The sequence below is a fragment of the Patella vulgata genome, chromosome 4 (assembly GCF_932274485.2).
Source record: "Patella vulgata chromosome 4, xgPatVulg1.2, whole genome shotgun sequence".
Lineage (NCBI taxonomy): Eukaryota > Metazoa > Mollusca > Gastropoda > Patellidae > Patella > Patella vulgata.
Window position 1 is genome coordinate 58,322,883 of NC_065882.2, and position 14,233 is coordinate 58,337,115.

Consider the following 14,233-nt stretch of genomic DNA (forward strand, 5'->3'; position numbering starts at 1 on the left):
CTTCTCTTTAGTAGAGTCTGTCAAGTTTAATATGTTAGATTTTGTAGCATTAATTACAATCCACCATCATAATTCACACTTAAGTCAATGGAGTTTCTTAAGACTTCCATGTAGTTACTGTTTACAATAATTGGCAGACAACCTCACATATCAAATGAGAAACTGTATAAAAAATCGGGATGTGGTGAACAGAATTATGAATAAATGTCATTATTTTCTATTTTGTGAACAAATGCTGGTTGCTTTATTTCTGTTTAAAAAGTCAAGCACTGTTTCAACCTGTGAACCAGTTAGATAAAAAATAACCTGCTGATTGTTATTGACAGATCAGTATTTACAAGCAGGTTTATTTAATGATTGCAGATAAAATTAGAAAACGTTTAGAAGACTCAATGATAACATTGCATGTGGGAAAAGAATTTGTAGTATCAGTGAGAAGAATAATAGTTGATGAGGAAATCAATGTAAAAGAGAAAATAAATGGAGTGTATTGTGTTGTTGTTAATAATAAGAGGAGATATAAGATTAGCCCATGTTCTCTATTGATTAATCAGAATTATCTGTGATTATCCAATAATGTTTCTTGATAAGATTGTTATGTGTCTGTGTTCAAGTAGAGTTCTTCAAATGAATTTCTCCATTTCAAACATTTTTTCAACATCTTTAGCTGTTGGGTATTAGTTCAATTCTATTTTATGTTCATTGAAAAGTTTGTAATCAAACATACCGTGACATAAAACGCTGTAATGTCAAAGTTCTAATTGTCTCATTTTGAATTATAGTTGGTAATGTCTGAACCCAAGGCCATGGAAAGTTGGTTGGCAAGGAGAGGGTTAGAACAATATATACTGTTGACTTTTAATATTAATCCTCATCAAAGAAAATTACAGCCAAGAGTTATTTATAAATTTTAAACTTGTGCATTGGGTAATTCAAAGTGATATTCTGCAAGCAAGTATCAAAACAACATAAATCATTTATTCATGCTCTATCAATGAAGATTCAATAAAAACTAAATTCATAAACCAGAGCATCATTTTGCTAGTTCATCCACCATTTCTTGAAATTTATTAACATTAAAGAGCTGACTTAAAGTGCAATTTGAAGTTAGATTTATGGTTGTCATAAATATCGTTATTCATTTAAAATGATACTAAATGTGTTTAAACCAGAAATATTGGCACTAGAAATGCATCTTTTCAGAAGAAAAAACACATTTAAAAAGTGCTAAATGAGATGAAAGGTACATATCTCAATGTTGCTACAAATTGATATCTGGATTGGCCAAATTATAAAATTAATTTCCAAAGTTTAAACCATTTTAGGCCAAAAAACAAAAAAAAAACTTGGGCATGAAAATGTTTTTTCCGTGTTTGGTGATAAGAATATCCAGTAAAAACGCCAAGCTTTTAAATATGCATGGAAAAACTTCCATTTAAATGGGTTTATTTTTAAAGTAAGACTTGATATAGATTTTTTAGGAACTGAATGTATATAAACACTTAGGTCATAGATTCAGTAGATAGAACTAACTAAACTAACGTAGAGATACATTATGGGAGATTAGATAAAGAGCTGGCAGTTCTTACTATGATAGTTAAAAACTAGATAATGTAAAGGCAATTTGCTGAAAATTTCAGTCAAATTGATCCACTATGAACAGAGAATTAAGCGATTGAAATTTTCGCCTAGCCTCGATCATCATTACGCTTAAAAACATTGTCTCGATTAACCAGTTCATGATTAAATCATGAATGAAAGTTGAGGAGCAAATTGGATCATAATTCAATAAATATCGCAGGCTAGCATTGACATCGAGAGTTGATTATGGTCTGGATAAGTTAATTAATGTCTAATTAATAATTTAAATAACATTTCAGGCCTAGAGAAAGACCTGCAATAGGCAGATTTATTAGCTCTTGCATATTGTATGTTTAAGTCTGCAGAAATCCATGCTAAGTCCGATTTATAGAACCTGTGAGTAATGACCTGGATCTGTCAACCTTTAACAAATTAAATCTGAACTTTTACAGTCATCAGGTAGACTATATAGCTAGAAAGCAAAGATAAAGAATTAAGTCAGACATTCTGGGAATCACACTGTTATAACCTTTTGGTTGCAGAGACTGACCTGTTCTGCATACAGTGTGGAGCTTGTCCATTCTCATTGTCCAATCAACTCTCTCCTGAGTAAAATAAAGGGAATTTTCATGACTTACCTGGGGTGACCCCTTTAAAAAAAAATCCTAGTGTTTGTTAGTGCTGATATAAAGAAAAATTTTACCCTTGGATGCATCGGGAATAAACATCGATAGTCGCATAGGTAAATATGGCTGTCGCTGAAACTCGCTATTGGAACAAAAACTCTTTGACTGGAATCTCCAATATAAATTCTATAAACATGTACCAATTATTACTGCTTACCTTTAAATGTTTGATAATATTTATCAATTTTTGTGTTGAAAATCCGTGAATTATTTATTTTTTCAAAAAAGCACATGTCGTATATCTGTCCAATTTGTTAAAACACAATACGTAACATGAAAACATGACAGTCCTTCTCTTTGATCTGCTCTGTGGTCCAAGAGATGATAAAAATAAAAAGATTCTACATGCGCAGCGATTACCAAATGTTTACATGTAGCTATTTTGGATAACTTCGTTTACATGTATCACACAATTAGTTTCTCTGCAATATTCTGTTATGTACTAGTTAATTGAGCGTAATACATTTCGCGCGTTCTGACGTAATGTTCATATTGTAGCTATTTTGGATAGCCTCGTTTATCAGACAATTAGTTTCTGGTATGTACTAGTTAATTGAGCGTAATACATTTCGCGTGTTTTGATGTAACGTCACTAGAGACTTTACGGTAACATATTTAGAGCTCAGCTGGTTGATCCCAATTGATTTTATTACGTCATTATGTACTGGTTGTTGATCGGACTGTTAACCAGTCATAATTTGGGACAGAAATTTGTGCTGAGTTTGGCAGTGTTTGAGTGAGATTAGGTCTAATCAAACGAAACACTGCAAGATATGACAGTATTCTTCCTGCCGCTCTCTTTCAATTCAGCATCTTCCTTTTTTTAAAGCTTGCACAGCAAGGTGGTTTGTACTGTACATAATATTCACTTTTATTGAGTTTTTATCATAATTTTATTTCAGGTGATTGTGCTGTATCTAATCCATGTCAACACGATTGTGAAAACATAAACCATCAAGGTTTCTTCTGTGTATGTCGTGAAGGATACTACCTCAATAAAGATGGAAAAACATGCTCAGGTAGGACTTTAACGGTCTCTTTCTTTCGAATATAAATAACTTAAAGGAGCTAAAACGCTAATATTTGGAACCTAGAAATTGACACAAATGGATCGCAACGCATATAATAATGTAATATGAATGTATATAAACTGATTTACATTCAATCGTTTCTGTTTTTACTCTTTTTCAAATCAGTTATGCTCAGCGAAATATGCCAGAAGTCTCAATCGAAGGGCAATCTCTAGCATCCGGTTACACCGATAGTATTTATTGCACATGCTCTTTAGATAAGAATATGGCGTCACCATTTGACATGACCCGTGGAATATATCTAGCCTTGTTTTTCGAGTCCCTTCTTGCAAAGGGCGCTGAAACGCATTATGGTACACCATTCGTGTACCAATGGTAAGAGGTTTTTTTTGTCTTAAATATTGGATATCTTTTCCCTGTAAGATCACACCATCAATGTTTATTTAATAAATTGACAAATAATTTGTGTTTTCAATTTCGAAGACTTTGGATCACACCATCAATGTTGATTTAACTTGACAAATAATTCCTGTTTTCAATGTTGAAGAGTTTGGATGATATTGAGTTAGAGACTTAGCTACTTTAAATTACATTAGATGTTTTGAAATGTTCAGAGCTGCTTGTGATGAATACTACAAGAGCAGTAATGGCTCTGGAGAAAAAAAAACCGATCAATTCTATACACTGCTTATTTTTAGAGACGTTTCGACTAGGCTTCTCTAGTCTTTATAAAGCTGAAATGTCACCCAATAATAAGCATTAATTGCATTCCATAGAATTGTTACCTGTGTACATATTCAATTTTAATTACTAAATGCATTCGAAACAATTTATAAGGCAGAAAAGAAGAGCTCTTTTTTCAAAACTCAATAAGCACCACCTGATTGGCAGGTGTCTTTGAGAAAGACAAATTGTTAATTGTATAATTTAATTATGTATTAATATCACAATAATTCATTTGTACTGTGCTTTTAGATAAATACATATTTAACTTTATGTGCAAGGAATATTTTAATGCTTTTCAAACAGGAATGTTTCTATTTAGAGTGTTTATCTTATTTTGGAAAAGAACTCTTGAGACATTATTACATGATGTACTATATTGTCATCGCCTCCGTCAGTCCTTCGGTCACACAAATAGTGTCAAAGTATGTAATACAAAGGTTGTGGACCCTCTAGAGGTCACAATTTTTGTCCAATTTTGATGAAATTGTAAATATATCTTTATATCCCGATGATCTCATCCCCTTTCCCTTTGGATAACTTCCTGGATTATGGCCCCTGATGGTACGCAAAAATCACATTTGTTTTTTTTAGCTTGTTCTCTATCCATCTTTTTGAAAAATGTGGATGTATCTTGCCTGGCAACCGCTGGTTATTTTTATTATTGTAATATTTTTTTGTTATGGAAAAGCTACAAGAGTGGGAGACATGAATGCATAGATCTCAATCAACAAATATTGTAAAAAGAAACAACTGGCTTTGCTGACAACGTTTTGTGTTAGTTTAACAAAGAAATTTGTTCTACCAGAAGGCTTTTCATTAATGGCTGGCATTGGTTTGACGGTTGTAATCTATCAAACTTCTCCTGAATTCTCGGGGTTTTTTTTAAGATTAAAAAAAACACTTCATTAGCTTTGGTGTTCAAGTTAACTTTAGCTTGAGGATATAGGGTAATGAAGTTTTCGAGTAGTGAGTTAAGGAAACCATTGTAAAGTTCAGTTATGGAATTGTTTATTGGATGCATGTATTATTAGGCTACCAGGCTTATGCCGTGATGTACCGTCTAATACCGTTGAAATTTTGACTTTGTTTTAAAGGAGCTAAATGGCAAATATTTGGGACCTAGAAATTGACACAAATGGGTCGCAACGCATATAATAATGTAATATGAATGTATATACATGTAAACTGATTTATATTTAATTGTTTCCGTTTTTACTCTTAATTTCAAAATACCCACTTTAAAGTTACTGATGCGACTATGCATTTTTCAGACGATATCTAATACAGTTTATCCACACTAACTGTGCTAAAATTGGTTATTGAACATTAAGATATGGAAAAAATATCTGTCATATTCAGTTTGTTTGTATCATTTGCAGAGGATACTGATTGTTGCAAAATTTTGTAAATACTGAATGGAAATGAATAATTTTTAGAGATATAACTTTTCCAATTTTGTAGAATTTTCAGCATGATTACCCCCTGTGATTGTTGAGTGACAGAGGGCCTAGTAAGGAACAGCATCTAGTCATTCTAATGGGATGGAAATTCAAGACCCTGTTGGGGGATGGATGACCGAATGGTTGTATCATATGGTCTGTCATTGAGTCAACTCCCTGGTTGTACGTGACAAGGAGTAGGGTCGCCTGACAAACCTCGTGGGTTTTCTCCAGGTCCCCCGGTTTCCTCTCACTGCTAAATCCCCTACCGGCAAGCGGATTATTGAAATAAAATTGAACCAGATTTTCGTCCCGAAATGACCTAGTTTTTGTCTAGTGGACGCTAACCCCATTTCTCTCTCTTTTTCCAAATTGGCAAAATTTCCCTTATGGCACACTGTAGGACATTAAACTCCATTTCAGTCCATTTACAATATTGTAGTTTGCAAGGGATTTAAATTCTTCAAATGATGATCAGTGGCTTTAAAGGAACTAAACTTCTAACTCAATGTTATCCATAACATTCAAAATTAAAAACACCAAATATAATTCAGTATTGGACCACTTCAATCAATATTGATGTTGTTATTTTACTTTGAAATTATGGGATCCTGATATCAGATATTTAAAACAAAATATACACAATTTAAAATTAATACACGCGTTGTGTAAGTACATGAGTTATGTATTCTATGTTTTTGAACGAAATTTGTAATGAACAAAAAAAAAATGTCTCACAAGACAATGCAGAAGTAATTAAAAAAAGTTGATGCACAAACCATAAAATAACTTTTAAGAAATCATGTAGAATGGACTAAGCAGGGGCCGAATGGTTAGCACATGTGCGCTGTATCATTAGGCCTGTCATTGAGTCAACTGGCGTGGTTTCCTCCCAATGCTAACGCCCCCTACGCGCAAGCGAATTATTGAAATAAAATTAAACCATATGTTAGTCCCGAAATGACCTAGAAATGACTTAGTTTGTATCGAGTGGATGTTAAACCCCATTTCTCTCTCTCTCTCTCTCTCTCTCTCTCTCCAAATTTGTCTATTTTATATTGTTCTAAAGAATAGAGCTATACACCCTGGCACCCTGTAGGAGTTAGTAGCGACAATTTCTGCCAAATTTAGATTTCTTCATATAGATAGCTGTATCTTATGGACAAATTAGGGACATCTGAATTGATCAAAATTTGACCTTGTAAGGGCCACAGTCTCAGGCATTGATTTGAGATAAACAGAGTGTAAGTCTGTTGGAGTAGCAATAATTAAACATTGATTCACTGTCAATCAGCATTCAGGAATATGACCTTAAATAATTTAAGTCATATACCATATTACATCTTTTTTCTTTCAGTCTCGGTGCATGAAATGTTTCCCGAAGTATCAGAAGAAAAACCACAAAGAGATGAAATATATATTCGTGAAAATAACCAACTTGATAGCCAATCAATATACAGTATTTATGAATCTAACCAATCAAAAGACAAAAATACTCGATTGGTTAACAACGAACATAGAAAAGTTAAGAACTTACAAACTGATGCATCATCAGAATATACTATTCATACAGTAGATCTTAAGAAAGATGTTGATGTTCCACCACAGCTTAGTGAGTTACGAATTCATGAGGGTGGGGACAGTCAAGAGGGTTCTGTTCGATATGTTGATTTATCAATGCAGAATATTCCAAGGAAACCAGTCAAATTGAGTGTAAAGCAACTGTGTTTGGATGTAGTGTGTCAGAATAATGGAACTTGTGTTGTTGAAGGAAATATTCCACGGTGTGATTGTCCACTTGGTACAGCTGGAAGTAGATGTCAGAAATGTAAGTTTTTTTTATTATTTTTATTGTATCATTAAGATTCCCCCAACATCTTCATAACATAAGAAATGATCTTTACCTGTAACTTAATATATCTTTATCAATAAATGTCTTACAAGTTGTTAGGCATAACATGCATTTTTATATTGTCTTCATCCCTGTAATTCTGTCCATCATCCATGGTTGACACTCTATAGGCTAAAGCTATAATCATTTGATGAAACCTATTGATTTTCAACAATTAACGATAATTAATATTGAAGTTATGGCTCTTTATCAATTTGAAAAATTGTGTAGACATTCTAGAGCCTAAAATCTGATATAAGTTATTATTACATTGAATTAAAATTTATGCAGTGTTAATGATTATGAGACGAAGAAGTTGAATTGAGTTACTGAGTTATGGCCCTTGATTAATTTGAAAAATCCTGTAGGTGCTCTAAATTTATCATTTGATTGACTTCAAGTTTTTACATGTGAGAAAAAGAAGCCTTTTGATCAGTTTTTAATGTCTTAAAAATATTCTCATTACTGACAAAAAAATAGTAAATTATGCGATGCGTATGTTTTGTTGCCTGGCAACCCATCTTTAGTGTTTTTAATTGTCTCTAAAAAAATAAATATGTGTCAACTTTGAATGTGGATGTGTGTATCTGTATGTATTATTTTGACTGTACTTTAATGTTTCAATACTATAAAATATATTTCATTTTAGATATTTCTGTACGATATCCACAATTTTTTGGGATGGGATATTTAGCACTGCCAGTTTTAAAGGATGGATATAAAGAATTTACTATTGTTGTTGAATTCCGACCACAGGCACAGAATGGTCTATTATTGTTTAGCTCAGAAACAGAATCGGCAAAATCTGACTTCTTTTCTATAGCATTGATTGATGGATTTGTTGAATTCAGGTAATTGAAAACAAAATTGATTTATGTTTTTTTAAATCTAAGAAATAAGGTGAATTTCCATATTTGAAATTCTAGAAAACAAGAAATTGATATTACAATATGAAAAAAGACAAAATTAGACAGATGTTTCATTATGACCACTGGCTGGGAATCATATTGTATGATTTATAGCTTACCATTTCCTTCAAGAAAAAATGGTAAAGAGATTTGTCATTTTTATTCGTCTAAAATCGCAATATTCATATCATTTATTGCTGATGGAATCTCTACAGTTATAAGATTCTGTTACTTAAATAGATCCATCCTATGAATAATTTGTGGGAGAGAATAATGATTTAAAAATAAACAATTCAAATGGCAATAAAGCAATTTATATAGATTAAATGTCCTTATTTATTAAGGGGGGTTGGGTGGTCGAGTTCTTAGCGCACACATGTTTTATCTTAAAAATACATTATGCAGGGGCTAAATCTGTCTATTGCAGGTCTTTCTTTAGGCCTGAAATGTTATCTAAATTATTAATTAGACATTAATTAACCTATCCAGACCATAATCAATTCCAGATGGCATCGCTAGCCTGCGATCTTTAGTGGATTATGGGCCGATTTACTGCATAACTTTTCTTCACGATTTAACGATTAAATGGATAATCTAGACTATGCTGTTTATCGTACTGACTTAAGTAATGATGATCAAGGCTAGCCGGAAATTTCAACCACTTAGTTCTCGGTTCATAGTGGATCAATTTGAATGAAATTTTCAGCAAATTGCCTTTATATTATCTAGTTTTTAACAATTATAGTGAGAACTGCCAACTCGTTATCGAATCTCCCATAATGTATCTTTAAGGTCTGTCATTAAGTCAACTGACATGGTTTCGATGACCTGGATGTACGTGACAATGAGTAGGGTTGCCTGCCCAACCTCATGAGTTTTCTCCGGGTCCTCAGGTTTCCTCCCACTGCTAGAGACCCCTACAAATTATTGAAATAAAATTAAATCATATGTTAGTCCCAAAATGACCTGGTTTGTGTCAGTGGATGTTAAACTCTTTATTGTTGAAAACTACACGATTTCCAGCTTCACTGCATGAATTACCAAAATAAAGAAGTATTTAACTGCCGAAAGTACAGAGTTCATCATTCATTCATTCATTACAAATAAACTAGATTATCATAATGCCTTAATTTTTGGCCTTCCAAATTATCAAATTAAACACCTTGAGAACGAAGCAACTTTCACTGGTTCCCAGTTAAACAGTGGCTCAAGTTCAAAATATAACTTTTAACCTTGAAGGCATTACATGAGCAATGACCAAAATATATCAAAGATCTGATCACTCCATACAAATCCACAAGAACTCTTAGATCCACAGATTTCTGCATAACCATCAGTGAATCTTGAAATTACAAAAAGATCTTTCTCATTCACTGCTCCTCTATATTTTGGTTTTATAAATCTTTTATGTGTCAACACATCACTCAGTTTAATTTAAGCACGTGAGATATGACATCTCTACAATGTGTGAATCTAATAATTAACTAGACCTGCATGGCAGTGCTGAATCAGCTTTCAGGCAACAGACCCGAAGGAAGCATACGAAAGTCCATTCACTGGGCTATCGAACGATACTTTTGATAATATGGTAATATCCAAAGGAGAAATCACGTTTTTGGCAAAAGTCTTCATTTTTTTGCATTATTTTTCAAAATATAGGATATTTTTTCGGCTACTTCCGGTTTTTGGATCATTGTCGGGATAGCTTTAACAAGTTGTATAGATACTTAACTTCCTGTGCCAGAAGTGTCAGAAACATCCATTGAGTAGTTTTCGAAAAAAAGATAAATAAAAGAGCATTTTCAATAATTTCACTATTTTTCAACTTTTTTCAAAGATTGAGGCCATTTTTGGACCACTTATACTATTTCAATGCTTTTATTTTTGGATTCACACCCTAGACCACCAATAGGACTCTGGTTAAGAAAAGTTTAAGAAAAATCGTTGGCGTCGTTTTCGAGAAAAAGGCGTCTCAGAATGCACCAAAACAGAAAATACTAGATTTTCCGCGTACAATATGGTCACAAAGACCATAGTACTACAAATGATGCAAACAATCGAAACAAATTCTAACAATTTTAATTACTTAATGGGTTGTTACTTGTAATCAGATTTTAGTATGTTGTACATGTTTTCATACTGACAAAAGAAACAATATGTGACAACCCTAGTTGACTGCCCCAACGACTTAGCTGCTGTGGGTGTATGTTTCATTGCATAGCAACTTATCTTTCTTTTTACCAGACTTGTTCTTGACAGGAGAGGATGCCATCTTTCTTGGTTTTTGAAAGTTTAATAATCACTATCGGCCTGTAATTTGCTTTTATGTTTTATGTCATAATTTCAATTAAGAATAAATTTTGAGCAATGCAGCAGATTATCTAATTAACCCCTAAGGAACTTATCTTTATTAAGGTCATCTCAGTAAATCCTGCCATATAAAATCATATGTAATAGAGTTTTTTTTATTATTACTATATATCCATAGGTTTGACTGTGGAACTGGTTTAGGTGTTATAAGAAGCACTGAAATGGTTAAGATTGGCCAGTGGAATAGAGTAGCATTATTTAGAATTGATAATTCTGCAACATTAAGATTAAACAATGATGAACCTGTTGAAGGAACAGCCAAGGTTTGTATATTTATTACACTAGAGATGAGTAAAATAGAATAATCAGGAGAAGAAGTGAGATGCTTTCTCCCAATAACATTACTTGAATTGCATTAAATTTTAGTGACTAAGGCTTAGATCTCAGGTGAAGTAAAACTTTCGAAAGATTTAGTGAGCAGATTCTGAAACCAGTCCTAATATTAGACAGGCAAAATTTTGCCAACATTATGTATCACACGATATTGTGTCAGCTTTAATTCCTAAAAAAAATCCTGACAATCCGATCAATATTTAACAATCTAATTATATATATTTTCTAACTTATTCTAAACTATACATATATGGTATTTGAAGAAGTGAGATTGAGTTTCTCATTGTTCATGACTAACATACATGTAGCCTAATCATGCAAGTTTTATTAAATAATACAATACAGATATTTATTTGTAAGACATAAATGATAGTAATTCTTTAGATATTTACTAAGAATTTAATGATTCCAGGTATTTTTAAAAATTAATGTAGATCAAGGAAGTCATTAAATAAAGCTAACTAATAAGAATGTTAACATTGGTCCAAAACATCTTTTCAAAACTGAAAAAAAGTAGATGTGGGCTTAATTGAAAATATCAATTTCTTGACTGCAAATTCAGAAAAAAAAATATGTCTACATATAAAAACATTAATCATAATCATCAACAGAATGAGGTATCTTTTTACCCAGACATAACATGGATTTTTATATACCCACATTTTTATGTGGACTTATAATGTCATCGGCCCTGTTTGTCCATCTGTGCGTCTGTTCACATTTTGTTTGTGGACACTCTGACAAAATGGCCGCTTCTTGTACGCAAATAGTGTAAAAGTATGGAATACCAAGGTTGTGGACACTCTAGTAGTCACAATTTTTTATTCGGTTTTGTTGAAACATAAAATGTATCTTTATATCCCAAATATGTCAGTCCACTTTGATATCCGTGCATTTCTGACCATAACATACTGGTTTATGGCCCCTGATTGTATGAAAAATCGCTTTTTATTTTTAGCTTGTTCTCTATCCATCTCTTGCAAAATTTAGACGTATCTAGCCTGCCAACCGCTGGTTTTTTTCTGTCTGATTGAAACACAGATCCTATTTTGTTTAGTTTTTTTTAGTTCAAAATTGTGTTTTACTTGTCTTTACTACACTAGAATCTGGAAGAGTTGCTATATTACCAGCTTACTGGTAGAAGTGAGCGATTAGCCAATAAATGGTCTGTTACAGCTAGTTTTTGGCGTGTGATGCACAGAACTGTATGTAAACCACTAGAAATGTCAACATGCTTGATTGATCAATGTCTGATGTCATAGGGTTGAAAGCCGCCCGTATGGCCCCTTACACGACCTTCCAGTACAACCGGTCAGATCTTCATGTAGTGTAGGCCCTTGAAAGTATAAAACAAAAAATGAAACAAAGTACTGAAATTTTAATAATATTTTATAAAAAAGTTATAAAAATAACCCACCCAACAAATGTGTGTGAGCTTTCATGTAGATATTGAAAGTCATTTATATTGGTTGACACAGTAGAATGGAAAAAGCAAATGAAATTTTAATATCTCATCCATTAGGTTATTTTTTTAAACCAGTAATATTTTACATAATTCCAGAATGTTTTATAAGCAGAAGATGGCAATAAAAGATGTAACTTTCTTTTCCTGTATCTTTTCATCCTTAATATCTTTGGGCTTATAGAAATGTATTATTTGAATAAAAGATGTAACTTTCTTTTCCTGTATCTTTTCATCCTTAATATCTTTGGGCTTATAGAAATGTATTATTTGAATAAGCTTTAAGCTTTATTAGTATTTAGTTAAATGTACAATATGATGGGCTGGCAGCTTATTAGTCATCATCTGTTTTCTAATATATTCTGTCTTGAAATTTTGAACTGGATTTTGTTTAAACCAAAACCTTATGAGTGAAATTAGATTGTAATTGGGAAACACTAGTAATCGTAAAGGAGCTAAATGTCTTTCATTAAGGTAAAATTAAAGTATTGAATTGGATTGATCTGATATGTTATATTGATTAATGATGAGTATTTTGGGTAGCTGGGTATTATCTATAGGCTTAAAGATTTCAACAAAGACAGATTGTCATCAACATATAAGTTCCAAAATTATATTTTTGACCCAGTTCAAAGAGGATAATTAATGTTGATGTTTATAAATTTCCCATGTGTGTTTGCATAATAGTTTTATTGTTATGTATTTAATAATTTTCTGATTTTTATATGCCCACATTTGAATTATGGTCTCGATTGTATGAAAAATCATGTTTTTAGCTTGTGGTCCCTCTAGAGGTCACAATTAATATCTGATTTAAAAAATCATTCGAATATATCACAGTTACACCGTAGTGTAATAATATGTTATATCAAGGTTGTGGACCCTCTAGAGGCCACAATTTTGATCCAATTTTTATGAAACTTTAAATTTATGGTTACATCACAAAGATCTAGGTTCCTGTCAATAATCATGCATATCCGAACGTAACTTCCTGGATTATGGCCCCTGATTGTTCAAAAATTGCATTTTTAGTTTGTGGACCCACTAGAAGTCACAATTTTAAAAAATGTTTAAATATATCACCGTTTATCATCAATGAAGGTTGAGTTCGAATTTCGTAAAAATCTGACAGAAACTACCGAATAAAATTGGCGCTCCTTATACACAAATAGTGTAAAAGTATGTAATACCAAAGTTGTGGACACTCTAGAAGTCACAATTGCCGAACAAAATGGGCGCTCCTTATACACAAATAGTGTGAAAATATGTTATACCAAAGTTGGTTCCTATTGATATTTGTGCATTTCGGACTGTAACTTCCTGGATTATGGCGCCTGATTGTACGAAAAATCACGCTTTTAGCTTGTGGACTCCTTGAAGTGACATTTTTATCTGATTGTGACGGAACTTGAAATATAGGTTTATCTCTCAAAGATCTTGGTTCGTTTCAAGGTCACAATTTTGAACCGATTTTGATGAAACTTGAAATATAGGTTTACAACCCAATGATGTTGGTTACTGTCGATATTCGCACATATCGGACAGTAACTTCTGGATTATGGCCCCTAATTGAACAAAAAATCATGTTTTTAGGGTTTGGTCCCTCTAGAGGTCACAATTTTTATCTGATTTAAAAAAACAATTCAATATATCACCGTTACACCATTATGATGATTGATTTTGAATTTCGTGAAGATCGGACCTAAACTGCTGGACAAAATGGCCACTTCCTGTACCCAAATAGATAGTGTTTAAGCATGTAATACCAACTATAGGTCATAATTTTTATCCAATTTTGATGAAACT

The 14,233-nt window shown here is 32.5% G+C and overlaps 1 protein-coding gene across 1 annotated transcript in view; it reads left to right on the forward strand.

Annotated features, from left to right (window-relative positions):
• Positions 1-14,233, forward strand: part of LOC126817805 (pikachurin) — a 76,200-nt gene that overhangs the window by 36,607 nt on the left and 25,360 nt on the right. The window contains exons 2-5 of the mRNA XM_050544958.2: positions 3,170-3,286; positions 6,821-7,291; positions 8,004-8,205; positions 10,751-10,895. Of these exons, the coding sequence (XP_050400915.1) occupies positions 3,170-3,286; positions 6,821-7,291; positions 8,004-8,205; positions 10,751-10,895 (935 nt within the window). The remainder of the gene's footprint in view (positions 1-3,169; positions 3,287-6,820; positions 7,292-8,003; positions 8,206-10,750; positions 10,896-14,233) is intronic.